The sequence below is a fragment of the Gymnogyps californianus genome, chromosome 2, assembly GCF_018139145.2.
Source record: "Gymnogyps californianus isolate 813 chromosome 2, ASM1813914v2, whole genome shotgun sequence".
NCBI lineage: Eukaryota > Metazoa > Chordata > Aves > Accipitriformes > Cathartidae > Gymnogyps > Gymnogyps californianus.
This window is the reverse complement of record NC_059472.1, coordinates 76484141-76501539: the sequence shown is the minus strand read 5'-3', so window position 1 is coordinate 76501539 and position 17399 is coordinate 76484141. Positions and strand designations below refer to the sequence as shown.

General features: G+C 43.6%; 1 protein-coding gene across 1 annotated transcript in view; it reads left to right on the top strand.

Moving 5' to 3' along the window:
• Nucleotides 1-13621, top strand: part of VWC2 (von Willebrand factor C domain containing 2) — a 56548-nt gene extending 42927 nt beyond the window's left edge. The window contains exon 4 of the mRNA XM_050892114.1: nucleotides 13158-13621. Coding sequence (XP_050748071.1) covers nucleotides 13158-13309 — 152 coding nt within the window. The 3' untranslated portion in view covers nucleotides 13310-13621. The remainder of the gene's footprint in view (nucleotides 1-13157) is intronic.
• Nucleotides 13622-17399: the final 3778 nt, after the last annotated feature.

The following is a 17399-nucleotide window of genomic DNA, read 5'->3' as shown; positions in this document are numbered from 1 at the left end:
ATGCAAACTAGATCCATTGATACCTCTTAAAAAGTTGCAGGGGTAATGCTGAAGGAAACATTCGGCTTATCATCATCATCATCATCACCTTACATTTCTTTCACTAGACCCTGACCCAGCTGACATCCATCCATGTACATACAAATCTGGCTGCTCTAAGGAGATTGACTCCTTTACTGTGCTCTTCCCAATTTCACACGCCTGTGTAATGGAAAGAAAGAGTGTGCGCTAATAACATCACAGGAGAAGAGCGCTGCAGTATCAAATGGTGGTCTTAACTTCGCAGCACATGGGAAAATAAGTGCTGGATTCAGACACCAGAAATGAAGAAGTTGAGCGATAGTATGTGGAAGATTTCTTTTGGGTAGTGCATATCCTTTTGTCTGCCCCTGTGAGTGACATGCACTTTCTGTGCTGCTGCACTTCTCTGAGATGAAAGGATTTGTATAACTCACAGAGACAATCTTTGCATTTAACAAAACCAGTTCCAGTATCTTTCGTAATTCATGTCTCTCACTTCAAATCACCTGTCTTTCCATCTGCACAAAGAGATGATCCCTTAAAATCGTTTTGCCAGTCACCCTGCCTGCTTTCCTGCTTGCAATCCCACTAATTTGGTTTCTTCCAACAACAGTGGCTTCCTACTCTTTTGCCTTTGCAATGAATCACCCTTCCGTCTACTGGTTTCCCACTCCTCCTACCCCAAAGCATCTCTGTTAGCCAGTTGTTGATTCATGAGTTGTGTAAGGGTGATGCAAACGGAAACAAGAGTGAATTAACTTCTCATAGTCAGTGATGCATTTCCATGTTGCAACTTAATATATTTAGATTTACTTAGTACCCGGTTGCATTTCTAAACAGCTGTCTTTAGACATGGTCCTAAGTTGAGTATGTGAGGTCTCCTCAGGAATGGGCTCTTAAACTTGCAGCTCTGGCTTGTTGACAGTTTCTGATTAACAGAATAATAACTATAATTTGGTGCACCCCTTCTTATCCTGAGTATTTCTATGGTCCAAATAGCTATGCTGTTTTAGCATCTCAGTCTTTATTCTGTGCAAGACCTTGATAAGGTAAGAAAGCGGTACGAGCCCATGTCAGAAACTGGGCTGAAACACGAGGAGGGCATCTGCGTGCTGGTGAAGGGGACAACCTGTAGACCAGGCTCGTGAAGTGTTGTGGCAGCACCTGTCTGAAGGAGGTGTGATGATTTGGCCCCTGGAGGTGCCTCTTCCTTTCCCTCCGTACACGGGGGCCGCAGACGGCTGGCTCGGACCAGATCCCTCGGGTTTAGGTGGCAAAGTTGGGTGCCGAGTGACTTATCCCCAGGCCTGTGGCTGTCGAGGAGGAATGCACTGGAGTAGGGACCGATGCCAGACTTTCCCCGGGTCGCATCCTGGCTGGCCATGGGAGCAGAGCTGCTCAGGGTACCAGGGGCAGGAAGGGTGTGCTCTCACAGCAACATTTTTCTGATCTTTTCTCTTCGGCTTCCTGAACGGGTACAAAATACAGTCTTTCCAAAGCAAAGTCTCTCAGTGCTGTGTTTCATAACCACCAGGGGAAAATCATTAAAGGGAAAGAAAAGGTAAAATTATTGATTCAGCAGCATGGAGGGCAAAGCATAAACTCTCTTTTGCTCATAAAAATACTGTGATTTTTCTCAGTTGCAGAGTAACTTAGGTGCATCTTAAAGTTGATAAAGAATTTTTTCTTAGGAAAACTTAACATCTCTGTTCTTTACAGGTATATTCACAAAATATTAGTATCATTTTAAAACAACCAGCAATTACAACTGTATATTTTGTAAATTTTCACACGTGAAGATAGTAGTAATTCATTAGGACTGGTGAGTAAACAGGTTCTTCAGTTTCTGTTCTGATTCCCATGCACTACACCTGTTCTTTAGAAGTACAGCTTCTTATTTCAATCAGTGAAGCTAACAATGCATGGCAAAGGATGTTGTTAGAATTCATTATATTTTAAAGTGATGTATGACATGCCGACAATTATAATTCATTTTTCAGCATAGATCCCTGTCACTTCTATCCCTGTAATAAAGGGTGCTATTTCTTTATTTTTAGGAGGCAGATTTTTGGCAACATTCTAAATAAGAAAGGTAGAAGGGGCAGAGAAGGTGATTGGTCTTCAGTATATATTGAAGTCCTTTGTGGAACTGTTTTTTTTATGTTTTAAATAACAGTTGCGCTGGGATTGGTCTCGGCTGGGTTCTTACCTTTTGTCATGTAACTCAAAGGAAATTGATAAAACGAGCACAACATTGCAGATACAGTCTAGAAACTGCCACAGGACCTAAGTCTCTGAGTAAGAACCTGAGCAGTTCAGACGTGACGGACCACTTTTTATGTTATTGCACAAACTTTATTCCCTCCAAGAGTCTCAATTTCTGTTCCCTTTTTCTGCAGCTGCCAACATTGCTCACAGCTTGTCTGTATTGAGAGGGTTACACGGGTCTTTGAGACCCCAAACTGCTGCTCCTTCAGTGGAGATGCCGTTTTCTAGGTTAGTGTGTATCACTTCAGCAGCAGATTACCTAGAGAGAGAAATGCTAGGTACGTCTGTATGACTGCAACCAGAGCAAACCAACTCTAGTGAATTTGGATGAGGAGCTGGAAATCTGTCTGTGTAGGCAAGCCCCTAAGGTCATAACTAAAACAAAAAAAACCCAAAGCATCGGTTATGATGACAAAACCCAAAATAACAACAAAAAAGCCAAACCAAGCCCTTATAAAACACCTAATTTTGCAAGGGCACTATTTAATTGGGAGAGTTGTCACTGTCTGCTGTGATAGTCTTTCTGGAATTGAATGATGCTACATTCAGTACTTTGATATAAATCATTCTCAGTAAGAAAGATAACCCCTGATTTAACAGCATTCAGTGTATTTATTCTAAAATGGGGTGAAAAAATGGCTGATGCTTGACTGATAATGTTTTGTTGGTTTGATTGAATAATTGCTTGTAGCAGTAAGTAGCCACTGGCCATCCTTGCGTACCATATTCTCGCTACCCAGTGTTCTATAGTGACTGGAAAAATATACTCATTTAGATTCTACTTCATTGCCAAAGCAGCATTATACTGTACTTTGGTACCACTTCAGCTTTCAATTTAGTTGAAGTTTTTAGGGATTTTTCTATAATAATTCTCAAAATCTTTTCCTTCATTAGCGTCCTGCATTTAGTATGTGTTTCAGGACACATACAATCCTGTGCATAACCTAACTAACAGCGACCTAATAGCTAACTAATAGCAACCTAACTAACCTGTCTGATAGATGCTACAGCCTACCAGTGCTGCAGTGTTTTGGCTAATTAAAATGTGCTTTTAGTTCTAGCGTTTGCAGCAGGTCTCTGATGCATTAAATTACCGGCCTGTAGTGCGTGCTTTTAGAAATGCAGAGTCTATTTAAATTTGCATAATAGTTTTTAGGATAACTTGTTGAGGATCTTTCAAAAAAGGCATTTCACACGGCTTGCTTAGTCTGAAGCATAAGCTGATGTTTCCCAGTGCAAAGAAGATGACTTAGTGCTGAGCAGGTCTTCTACCAGGCCCCCAGTAACTGCACTGAGCCCAGCAGGGTCACTGGGATGAATAAGCAGCTTAAGAAAGGGAAGGATTAGCCCCGTTAACCTCAGCAGCAGAGCTTTTAAGCCCCCACGCTACGTGTGCTGGGGCAGGCAGCAGCTCACCCCGGTGCAGCCCACACCATGCTCCACCACCATTGTCAGTCCATCTGTCCCCGCAGTGCCTGGCGATGCTTCTGCAGTTTCTGTAACCGAGGGAACATTTAGCAATGCATCTGTTTGTTTTCTTAGACGTGACCTTCCTCTCTGGGCTTCAGAAATAGTTTCCAAGCAAGTAGCTGATGCTTTTGCTGCGTACCTCTGCTCCCATGCAGCTGCTGGGTTCCGCTCCACTGCAAGCATCTCTGCAGGATGCTGCACTGCAGGGCATCTCCTGGACCCAAACCACGCTCCTCTCTTCCAGGCCAGCTTTAGCCCAGGCTGGTTCACCATCTGGCCTGGCCGGTGCAGTGGGGAGCAGAGAGCTGGGGGGAGTGCAGGCAGGCGGCTTTCTGCGAGCGTAACATCAGTGAAGACCGGGTCCCAGCAGGCAGGGCTGCAGGTGAGCTGGGCTGCAGGTGAGCAGCACCAGCCCCCGAGTGTTTCTGTTGTCTGAGGCATCTGACGTGAGTTTTCCCAATGCGTTCAAGCCTGGTGCCTCTAATTTCCCTAATCATCTGGGTGGTGACTGAGCTGCGAGAAAGCTGAGCACAAAATTGATGTACAGCTTGCCGGCTTCTGAGTGTTTATATAATTTTCTGTAAGATACACACAATGTTCAGCTCATGTCTAATTGGTGCCGTTTCTGGGTGGAACACAATATCCCTTTACAAGTCACAGGACTTTTGAAAATCATTTTAAGTAAAGTATTCAAGTCTTTCTATATTTTCTCTGATAAAGGAAGTTGTTTGATGTAGTTTATGGCACTCGAGCCTCCTATTTAATTTGGCCCTTTTATGCTCCGAGGCTTTCTGTTTGGCTCATGCGGTATTGGATTGTGTACTGTTCGATGTTCCTTTGCTTCTTTTTGTTCGGTACACAAAAGCAGATATCTGAAATTCTGTTCTCTGAATACACATTAAAATCCAAGGAGACAGCAGCGGTGGCAGGATTATGGACAGTTCCCTTCCTGCAAGCAATTTCTATCTGTGCAAAAGTAACTGTGCAGCCCTGGTGTGGGTAGCATTTGGCATTGTCATTCCAGGGGTGCTAACGTCACTGCAAAGTGCAAGGCGATGGAGAATCAGAGTTGGGAAGAAGCAGTGGTGGAAAGGATCAGTCCAGTGGCCGTCGTGGCTTTGTTTTGTGTTCTATGGGATTTTTGGACACTCCTCCAATTTCTAGGACTGGGGCCAGAACAAAACGTTAATCAACAGTGCTGTCACACATGATAAATGAAAAATTAAAACAACAGCACTTCATCATAAACAGGGCTTGTGAGTCTCATAAGCAGAATATTAAAACCCAGCTCTAAGTAAGATTATAGCTTGTTTTATCTTCTGGATTAAAGCACGTGCACACACACATGCGCACACACAGAGGCACACTTAAGACTACAGCGAATGCCGGAGCTTTGATACCCACTTTGTCACAGCAGTGCCACTGAGGACATGATCACCTCATTTAGTTACAGGAGAACTTCATTGAGCTTTCCTCTGTCTGTCCACTCACAGCAGATGCTGCTATACCCACCCTTCTAAACTAGGTGGCAAAATGTTATTTTTAATTGTTTTGCCCTTGGCAGATTTTCTCCCAATCTGTCAGTTCCCTGTGTATCTAACAAAACATGACCCTAACAGAGGGAGGGGTTTTATTATTCTTAAAAGCACCAAGGCTCTATCTAGCATGAACGAAATGCTGCTTTCATGAATGGTAGCACATTGCAAACACTGCCTTTTTGTTACTTCCCGTAGCAGCTAGGTAAAATCACAAAATGGATGAATACCTTTATTTTTCTTCTCCCTGTCATATATATACACATTTACTGGAAGTCTGTTAGGATATTTGCCATGGTTCTCTGGCTGCCAGTATCTTAAGGCACTGATAAACCACAGAAATAGTACATGGTTCTTCAGGGTCCCAAATTGCTCTTAAAATTGGGTCTACCTGAATCCTTCTTCTGTAATTGAAAACTCGCTTTTGGATTTGGTTCAGTAGTGTCCAAAGGTACTGAGGCAAGTAAAAGGTTGCACCGGATTGGGAGCAGTCAGAATCGTGACAGCAGCAGGGGTGATGAACTTATTTTTGTGAGAGAATGAGAGTCTGCTATATTCCTAGTCACAGACTATTGCCAGCTGCTTTTTGTGCTTTATCTTCCGAGCTGACGTTTCGCAGGAGATAGATGTATTATATATATATCCGCATGAGAGGGAAACAAAATCAAGTCAGGGAGATACAGACCCTTTAGAAGAGATTAGAGATTGGAAGGGCACAAAGTAGGTACCGATACCATCTCTGGAGGAAGTGATTAGATTTGAGAGGGATGAGGGAGGTAATGCCTGCATCTCAAAAATCTTGCTGCTGCAGTGCTATGTGGCAGAGCAGCCTTATTTTGTCTCGCCATGCTGCGTTAGCATGTTTCAAAACCTATCTCAAGTATCTCAGCAGGTGCGTAAGGGACTTTGTGTCCCAGTGTGCTGGGAGGGAGGCACAGCCACCCTTTATCCATGGTTTGGTCCTTGGCTGTCCTAGCTCCACGGTGTAACTTGAAGCTGGGGTGCAGAAGAGTCCTTGATTTTGTGCTGTGGCATCCCAGGTCATCTGCAGCAGCAGGCAGCTTGAAATGCAGGCAGGGAGCTTGTTTACATCTCTTCTTCCTGCTCGGCATTTCATTTGTCTCTCTGGCACCTGCAATAGATCCTGGAGGAAGTCTCAAAATGTCAGAAAGAAGGAAGATCTGAAAGGTGGGAGGGAAGGCTTCACTTTCCCTGGCATGTTCCTGAAATTACTGAACAACAGGAACACTCTTGGTGTACATGGAGGACTGTCAAGTAGCATTGCTGGAAAGTGAAACTTTCCTATAACGCAGAAAGGCAGCAGCAGATTTGACTTGAGTGTAATGAAACATTTGTTTCTGTAAGATTTTTATCTAGTATAAAATTCATAGTGTCCTGAAAATGTCAGCTCAACTTTTTCATCAGTGGTCACAACAGAAAGGCAAATGTCAGGAAGTAGGAGGGAAATGGGAAACAAAACAGGGAATATCACTGTGCGACTGTACAAGTCCATGGTGTTTCTACAACTTGCGTGTGGTGTGTAGGTCCAGTCCTCACAGCCCAAAAAGGAGGTAGCAGAACTGGGAGAGGTCTGGGGAGGTCAGCAGGGACGGTGGGTGTGCAGAACCGGCCTTCTCAGGCTGCAGGTAAGGTGATGGGAGGGAAGCATGGTACATGTCTTATAAGCTCATGAATGACACGGCAAAGGGTTGTTACTGCCTCTTCCACTATGAGGATTTGGGGATACCAAGTTTAAGTAGTGGGTGGAAAGCGTCAGACAACAACAGAAAACTGTTCTACCCTGTGTGCAAGAGCTGTGGACCTCCTTGCCACCAAGTACTGTTTATATGGGTTCAGCAGGATGTTGGAGAGGTTAATCATAAAGAAATCTATTAACTCCATCCATGAACTCAGCACACAAGAGCCGTTTACAAAGTCTCTGATTCAGAAAGTGCTGGAAGCTGGGTACATGTGCTTGCTCTGTCCCCGTATACTTCCCCATGCATCTCCTTTTGGCTGCTGCAGGTGCAGGTGGACCTCTAATGTCACCCAGCACAGCTATTTCTTGTATAAATAGTTCTCAAGACTTACAGGACAAAGTGTAGGATCTGTCTTTTCATGTTGTAACCATTGGAAATCTCTCCAATAAATTTGAAAAAAAAGTAAATAAAAAAAATAGGGGCTAAGATAAACGTTGAGGTTATGTCATTTACGAAGTGCTCTAATGCCACAATGATGAATGCCATAAAACTGTCGGGGTAGATGGGACTGCTATCAGGTACCTTGGAAGTGACCTATTTGACTGCTGCAAGGAGCTATTAAAAAGGCAGCTATTAGGAAGAGGAGAAGCTTCAGAGAGCCTCTTGCAAGGTTGTCAAGGTTACAGGCGTTATTGCTTCTGTAGGTGAGTGGCTTGGATATTCTCTGCTGATAATTGGTATCGGCTGTTTTCTTCCGAGATAACAAAATTTGCATTTTAATTAGATTGTTGCATTTGTCAACACTGAAGCATAACATATAAGTCATTGGAAGCTTTTGACAGGACCAGTGTAAGGACTTTGAAAAAAATTACAGTAGCAGCATTAACCCCAATAATATTTTTAAACTTTTTTAGTTTTTAAGCATTTAAGGGGTGAGGATCCTGTTATAAACTCTCAATGAATTAACCACCAAATAAGCTGTGGTGGGTTGACCCTGGCTGGATGCCAGGTGCCCACCAAAGCCGCTCTATCACTCCCCTCCTCAGCTGGACAGGGGAGAGAAAATATAACGAAAGGCTCCTGGGTCGAGATAAGGACAGGGAGAGATCATTCACCAATTACTGTCACGGGCAAAACAGACTCAATTTGGGGAAATTAATTTAATTTATTGCCAATCAAATCAGAGTAGGGTAATGAGAAATAAAAACTAAATCTTAAAACACCTTCCTCCCACCCCTCCCTTCTTCCCAGGCTCAACTTTACTCCCAAATTCTCTACCTCCTCCCCCACAGCGCTGCAGAGGGACGGGGAATGGGGGTTGCAGTCAGTTCATCACATGTTGTGTCTGCCATTCCTTCCTCCTCAGGGGGAGGACTCCTCACACTCTTCCCTGCTCCAACGTCGGGTCCCTCCCACGGGAGACAGTCCTCCACCAACTTCTCCAACGTGAGTCCTTCCCACGGCCTACAGTTCTTCAGGAACTGCTCCAGCATGGGTCCCTTCCACGGGGTGCAGTCCTTCAGGAACAGACTGCTCCAGCGTGGGTCCCCCGCGGGGTCACAAGTCCTGCCAGCAAACCTGCTCCAGCGTGGGCTCCTCTCTCCACGGGTCCACAGGTCCTGCCAGGAGCCTGCTCCAGCGCGGGCTTCCCACGGGGTCACAGCCTCCTTCGGGCATCCACCTGCTCTGGTGTGGGTCCTCCACGGGCTGCAGGTGGATATCTGCTCCACCGTGGACCTCCATGGGCTGCAGGGGGACAGCCTGCCTCACCATTGTCTTACCCACGGGCTGCAGGGGAATCTCTGCTCTGGCGCCTGGAGCACCTCCTCCCCCTCCTTCTTCCCTGACCTTGGTGTCTGCGGAGTTGTTCCTCTCACATCTTCTCACTCCTCTTTTCAGTTGCAGTTTGTTGCGCAGTTTTTTTCCCTTTCTTAAATGTGTTATCCCAGAGGTGCTACCACTGTTGCTGATTGGCTCGGCCTTGGCCAGCAGCAGGTCCATCTTGGAGCTGGCTGGCATTGGCTCTATCAGACATAGGGGAAGCTTCTAGCAGCTTCTCACAGAAGCCACTCCTGTAGCCCCCCTGCTACCAAAACCTTGTCACGCAAACCCAGTACATTTGCCTTTCTAGTTCCTTAGATCCCAGTATAAATGTTGCTTTTGGAAGCTAGGATTCACTGTTTCGGATGCGGGGAAGCCGGGAGCTGCATGCCAATCTGGCACTCAGTGTGAGAACTGAGGATTTACACTGAACTCGCTGCTTTGAGACATCGCTGAGATGGCAGCAACTGTGCCTTAGCCCTAGGAAAGAAATCTCTGCTGATACCAGCATGGTATGGCTCAAGCAGAGTCTGACAGTGCCAGTATATACTTCAGGAAGACAAATGATGTCGTGGTAGATTTCAAGCTGCACTCGGAATTGGTACAATATGTCATATTGAATATTCTGCCAGATTTAAGAGTGATAATATGGCAAGATCTTCATCTACTGTGAAAAAGTGCAGCACTGCTGACTTCCTTAGAGCTATATAAGTGTATACAGTTGCGGGTGGGGCCCAGGAGGTTTATACTATAGAACAAACAAGCTCAAACAAGCCACTGCTGCATTGAACGAGCACTGGGTGCTAAAGTCAGGCACAGTAGCGGTGTTACCAAGCAGGAGCTCAGAAAGCAGGCAGCCTGCTTTGTAGACCAAGGAGAAGAGATTCATTGCTCCTGCAACAGCAACATCTAGTCAGAAAGCCCACCGCTGCTTTGGAGTTGGAACAGCCCTGATTTACTTGGAAATGCTTTTCATGTGCTAAGTCAGGTAATTTTGCAAACTTTTTAAAAACTCAGAAATTTCTTGCCCTTTGTGATGGGAAGCTGAAAATCTTGCTAAATCAATATAAACTGCCCAGTTTTAAGTAAAGCAGTAGTTTCAGCAAATGCTGTGCCTTCAGGGCAGTTTATCCACTCTGAATGTGGAGGAGACGTGCTTCTGCCTCTCTCTGCTAAGGGACAATGAGGAAATGGCACTCATGAGTCTTAACACCAGCCTTTGTGTGCCCGCTCTGCCTCCTTGCCCCACTGTCTGCTTAAAATCTTCGATTCCTCAGTTTCCCCACTGTCCTTTTAGGCAGACAGAGAATCGGATCATTAGCTGCTTCATCAGCACCGTCCATCCGACTGGCAGGGGCCGGGGAAGGGCTGCTGGAGGCGCTGGTGCCGCTGGGGCAGCCCCGCACCGAGGGTCCCACCGCTGGTGCCCCACGTATCCCCCGTCACTGCAGGCTGGTCGCCTCGGGCCAATCCAGCCATGTAAGCCTGGTTTCTGTGTCTGCTCCTCAGAGGAAAAGGAAAGGGATGAGTGTCACCGGCTCGGTGGGAAGGGAGCCACAGGACACCAAGAGCCAGGACTAGCTTGTACAGCTTCAAAATTGAATGAGGTTTGCGGTGAAGCTCAGTGATTTTTTTCCCTAGAAGAAGTCTGAGGGTTTGGAGAAATGATAAAAGGAGAGTTGTGGAATTATTTTCCTGTGTTTGGACACTATATTGTACTGACATTTATGTGCATGGTGTTGCAGTAATACAGTCAGTTCAGCCTTTTCATTGATGACCTTTTCTGTAACATTAACCACAATATTGTGCGCACGCGATATTGCAAAGAAAAAGATGAGGCAAGGATGCCAGTTGACTATTGCCAGTCTAAGAACTACATAGGATTTGCAGTTACAGTAATGACGGGTGCAAATGCAGAACCAGAAAATAGGCAATTTTCTATAGAAAAGTTGCATGATATTAAAAAAATATTTGTTGCTGTCATTTATTTTTGTAGGGTCCCTTTCTCAAGTAGATGGTTATTGCTCTTCTGTAGATTTACCAAAGCAATGACTTTCCCCCATATTAAATAGTTTAACAATTTAGGGCTAACTTGTATCTGTAATAACTTTCTGATGTAAGAAGGACTTGTCACACATGGCATTAAGGTGCTGCTAATTGTGAATGGAGGCATTTACATTCTGAATCCTGGTGAATTATATTGCGTGTGTTGCACTGTTTTTACCTCATTCCCTGGTTGGTTTTTATAACCAAGTATAGCCTGTAACATTTACTTTCCCAGAACAAAGTAAATCCTGCATAGGGGATTAACATCACTTTTGTTCCTCTTGTGCCTTTTACATAGTGTTTAAATTTCAAGTGGTCTTGTAGGTTTCATAGAAATTCTCAATGGAAAGTAGATTCCGCTTTTAATATTTTAACTCTTTATATCATACAGCTTTGTAAATCATGGGGCTATTACAGGCCAGCATGCAAAATATTCAGGTATCTTTACCTAATGTGCTGGTGAACCCATCTTGGGACGAAAGTTTATTAGGTGCAAGAAGAATACTGTATTTAACTGAAACAGAATTATCTAGGTTAGAGTTGAAATCTTTTACAGTTCCACCGAGGACAGCATAGTTAATAACGCTACTTTATCTGCCAGTGTGCGGTGGGACCCAGGAGCATGTCTTCCACCCCGAAGCCCTCCCTGTGTTGTCCAGCCCAGTGATACTTTGCATGGACAGACTGAGGGGGCTGCAAACACAAAAGTATCGCAGTAACATTAGGTTAGTAAAGTAGGTAATTTTACGTGAGATATGCTGTATTTTGCTATCCGTTCTGCATTCTGAGCCTCGAATGGGGAAGAAGCCACCCAAAACTATGGAAGAAGCCACAGGTTAGAGATACTTGTCAACAGTCAGTCCTAAAATAAAATACTGGCTTAAATATCCAGAGGATTAATGGGTACGACTTGGTGAAGTAAATTTCTGCAAGTCTTGCAGGTCTCTTCTAGAGGGTAACTGTTCAGTGAGGAAAGGCCTTTATTATTGTCAATTTGGCATCTAATTCTCAGGCTGCTGTGTCAGTACACAAACACATAACCTGATCCAAAGAGATAACTACTAAAATTGATTTGTGAACTATTTGGTTTGTGCTTTCAAATGTGCAGCGTGCCCCTACCTTTGGTTTTCAGAGGAGGCACTTAAAAAAATAAATACATTTCTTTAGAAGAAGCAGCCATACTCTTTGGCTTAGGTCTTAGAGTAGACCCCTGGCAATGAGCCTCATCTGTGATTTATGTACTTGTGTGGCAAACAGGTTGGCAGTCAATAAGCGTTTTGCACACCCATATTCTTTGAAGAGTTTCAGCTGTATGAGATCGATATATGCTGGCCCCTACTGCACATCCTACCCTGATGGATAGTGGTACCAAAGTGTTGTTGAGCGGCCAGGCTCTGCCTGAGCAGCTGTTGTGTGTGCTTAGTGAATGGAAGGGCCGAGTTCCCCTGAGGACACGACAGTGTTTATAGATAGGAGATGACTGGTAGGGTTTAGTGCTGCTTTACAAGTGCGTGTGGATTTTCAACACAGAAATAGACTTCTTTTTTAACAGAACTGTAGAGAATACAGCACTCGAAGCCTTGTGCAGCAGAGAGATGCGAGGATGTCACCTTTTGAAAGAACCAGATTTGTCTTGTGAACATTGTGCTCGTGGATTGTTCCCCTGCCTCGTCCTTGGAAATGAAGTTATTTTGGTGTACTATAAAAAGAGGTGTTTGTAGACTTGCTGATTTACATAAAATGGAATATTTCGTTTTATACACGAAAAGTGTCTTCATTCAGAAGAGGCTGGAGCTATTCCATTCTACTGGCAAAGGACTATGTTCTCATGAAATGGAAAATAAACTAATCTGATACTTTGATTACTACACAAAATACAATGCTTGTTTCCAGTGGAAAAAAAGTAGTAACATTTATAATCAGCTCTCTAGTAGCCTACAGTAGCACTGTTGCGTTATCAGTAGCTGGCTTTTTCTTTAGCTTAAATCTGTATTCATCTGCGTCGTCAGTTTGTGCCCAGGTCTCTGTCACAGTTGCGTGTTTCACAGAAAGGCTTTATTGCACCTTCCCCTGTGGAGGGCAGGACAGTCCGTACTGAAAACGTCTAGCCACATCGGAGGGCAGGGTCCTTGCTCTCTTTGCTGCTTTTATGCCTTGTGCGCCATGCTCACGTTTGTTTAATGTGCCCAGCGTTACTCACTTTGTGTTAGGTTTTCTGTGCTCGAGACTAAAACTGAACTATGCTGGATTACCGTGTGCTATGGGTATCGCATAATAAACTCTTTCCTTTTTTTAGGCCCGAACTGCTTTGCAGAAACCGTTGTCATTCCAGCAGGCCGGGAGGTGAAAACTGATGAATGCACTATATGTCACTGTACTTATGAAGAAGGCACTTGGAGAATTGAACGGCAAGCTATGTGCACTAGACATGAATGCAAACAAATATAGGAAATCTACAAATCTAAGTACTTTTCATGGTTTTTATAAAATATCTCACAGCAGTGAGCACCCTAGATGACCCAGGGAAATCTGAATGAGAAGATTCTGGTGAGGAGCAAAGAATAAAATATTGATATTTTGTTTTTCAAAGTAACATAATACTGCAAGGCAAAGAAGTGCATATATTTAAAACGTTTGGACATAAGAATACCTGTCTTAATAAATGTGTTATTTTCACAGTGAGTACACTAAAATACACTCTATAAAATATTCTATGTATTTCTATAATACCATTATAGAGCTTAAAAATAAATGTTTTATATAGACAATACAGATTAAAGTACTGTATCGTTGCCTGTCCTGTTGTATACATGCACCATGGCTAAAACATTACATTTCAGTTCTAGTTTCATCATATGAGGGTTTTCTTGGGTTTTTTTTGGTTTGGGGTTTTTTTTGCTTATATTCAGTTTAGTGGGCCAGGAAAGAGCCAGCATATGACAAAACTTTGATGTTCTTGCTTTTGAAAAAAATGGAGTAGAATATGCTTTCAGAGAACATGTGCTTATTTATGAATATTGCTGTAGTGTAGAGGTGGGTCAGCTCCTTCTCTTAGTTCCACTGGTGCATATCTACTGGTCCACAGCCTAGATAACTCGGAGCAGTGGGTAGTACAAAACTGGTCTCTCATAGCTGTTGTTATAAAAATTTAATCAGATAAAACAAATTCCTGATATTCAGTTCAGACATCACACATTTCAGCAGGACAAATTCCTCTGTGACATAAACAATACAGCATCACCCAGCTGGTGGAAATGATGGTAAGTAACCACACGGCATCATTAATGTAATGCATAATGGATGTGGAGAAGTGCAGCTTGGAAGGGCTAGAGCAGCCAAACAAGCCTCCACTGATGTGGCTCCACGTTGTTAATCCGTGGGTAGGAGAGCTGGTTAGTAGCTGCGCCATTCCCTAGACCCTGCTGTTGCCACCTTGCTGGTGCTGGTTCAACTTTTTGGTTCTTTCTGGTAGTCTGTACGGGGTCTGTGACACTGTGTTGAGGGGAAAGGTTTTGAACCAGCTCTTTGAATCCATCGGAGGATTTCTAGCACAGAAGCTGACCCTGACTACATGTGAGGTGAATCACATCTCCCTGCTTCAGCCATCAACAGCCTTTGCTTAGATTCATTTTGGTTTTAGTTTAGTTTATCACCAACTCCTATGTTACATCTGCTTTGAATACCTGTTAAGGCAACAGCTCAAGAAAACACTGTGGCAAAGTCATGCATGGTATTAGTCTAGTCACAATAAGAATGGGAGAGGGGAAGACAGATTATTGGATTTAAATAGTTTTAAATCACACAAAAATCAAGTAAATAACAACTTTCCCTGAAGTGGATGTGCACCTATGTAAACATTGGACTGGAAATGCTGTTCTCCAGTAGCTGGAATTCCTAGCAGGGATACAGGAAATATAGCTGGGTTGTCACTCAGTCTGCTGTGTAGGGTGTACAGAGTACAGATTATTTTTTCTCTTGGAAGAGGGGAAGAAGTGTTTCATGTCTCATTTGTACCTAGACCGTAAGTACACTTCCAGATACAAACATAAATACCTGATTTTGCCGTTTTATAAAAAGAGTACCTCATTCATTTTATACCTCTCATTAACACAGTGAGATGCTGCTTACTTGGGAGTAAAGGAGGTATGATTTTGCTAAAAATTATATTATTTTAAGTATACCTATCCATTTCATAAGATTCAGTAGTCATATGACAGAAAGCTAGCTCCTAAATCAGTGGGACCCCTGCCTCATGGCTATGTAGGCTTCTGCTTACTGAAGTCAAGTATCTGCACAGCTCTGAGAAAGTGGCATGAGTGCCAGTGGTCTTCCATGCATGTCTCCTTGAGATGAGTGGAAGTACCCACGTAGGAAGCAGCTGTGCGACATGAGTAAGAGCAGAGAAGGTGGACTTGCAACTCAGTGTGGGATTGCCTTTCCGAATAGGCTGCTTAGTGTCTCTTTCAGAGACACATGTGTTTTCAGTGAAATTATGAGAGACTCAGAATTTGTGTCTTTCAATGTATGGCCATAGTGTTTAAGTTTTTGGAAATCTCACCTTGGACTAGTCACCCTTTGCTTCTCCTTCACTGGAGGTTCTTGTTAAGCCTTACACTGTTTCCCAAGGCTTGAATTTTGGGAAGTTCTGTCTTTATTGAAGTAGTGAGTGCAAAGTTAAAGGATATTTTAGCATGTGTTTCTAGTATAGCTTCTATAAATATTTTCTGTTGCACACTTTTTCCAAAATATTTTTCGGTCTTTCAGTCCCGGTACCAACATATTAATGTCATCTTTACGGTAGTAATAGGTTGGTCCTTTCCCATTTCATATTAAATTTTCTGGGCAAATTCATCTTGACACCCAGCTCTGTGGGTGGTTTCTTAAAGAGATTATATTTTGAGATATAATTATCTTTATTTTTGAGAAATAAACTCCAAGTCTTTTGAGATTTTTTTTTTTTTTTTTAAAATGTAGTGAGGTAGAAGTCATAATGAGCTTTGGACCTTCTTTATGCTGAGATCACTGGCCACCTCCAGCTTTGGCCTGTAGTATTACCACATGAGAGCTCTTTGGTTATCCCCGAGATGGGGAAATGGGCTGAGTGACTCTTCTTGGGCAGATCTCACCAGCCTCGCCCAATTGTGGAACCACAGTTGGCATGCAGTGTGTTGCAGGTTAACCCTTGTAGGTGGCTAAGCACCACACAGCCGCTCACTTACTCCCCCACCGCCCACCCCCAGTGGGACAGGGAAGAAGGAAGAGTAAAAGCAAGAAAACTCATGGGTCAAGATGAAAATAATTTAATAAGCAGAGAAGTGGAAGAAAAAAGAAAAAAACAAAAGTGATGCAATGGCAATCACTCACCACCTCCCATGGGCAGACTGGTGGACAGCCAGTTCCCAAGCAAAAGATAGCTAATCTTACCTAAACCTCGTTCCTCTCCATTTTACTGCTGAGCAGGACGTTATATGGCATGGAATATCTCTTTGGTTAGTTCGGGTCACCTGCCCGGTTGTGTCCCCTCCAAAGCCCTTGTGTACCTCCACTCTACTTGCTGGGGATGAGAAACAGAGAAGACGTTGACGCTGTGCACACGCTGTTCAGCAATAGCCAAAATACTGGTGTGTTACCAGCATTGTTTCGGTCGCAAATCTAAAACAGAGCACCATACCACTTACTAGGAAGAGTAACTCCATCCTAGCCAGACCCAGCACACGGTGATACCGTCAGCAACCCCAGCACAGAGGCAAACACACCGAAAGACCCTGAGAGCCAAACTCCAACAGGTGACTGCACCAAGCAGCGTGTGGGCCTTCGGCAGTGGAGTTGGGGAGCCGAGATTTGCAGCCTGCTGCATAACGTCACTTCACATAGACAGAGGCTTAAAACAGAAACCTTCCTCTCTCTTCATAGGAGTGGAAGATGAAAATGTGGAAATTCAAAGATTTAAAGTTAAAAATTAGCCATTGTGGAATGCAGTTGGAAACCGTTCACCTTTAAACTAATTTAATCTCTAAGCAAAAAAACAGAACTGCTGTTGTGGCCACATGTACTTAACTAAATGTTATGATTTGGTCATGTAATATACCTGTTCATATTTAACCTTAAAAAATAAGAGAAAAGCTATCTGCATCATTTCCAGTGAACCAGACTCCCGAGAATATTGGCTTCCCTGCTGAAGCCTAGGTACTCAGCTGGTTTTTGCTTCAGTGCAAACAGTATTATGCATCCTGCATACAAGGAGTTCTTCAGCTTTGCAGGTGGGTTGTGTCTATAAAAGCTGTATTTCCGGACACACGGATAGCTCATGAATAATTTTGTATTTGAAGGTCTGTTGCTTGGATAATAAATATTCTTCTCAGATGTTCTTATGTAGCTGCATTGACATGAATATGAGATTTATGCTTCTACTTCACTTGCTTCTGCTTATTTCCAAGCTGAAATGAAGACAAATTAATTCTTGGCTTGGCCTCGTCCATTTTTGTAGGAGTGCACTATACATGAATTTGGCTTCAAACCTGTGTAAGTAGGTGCCTGA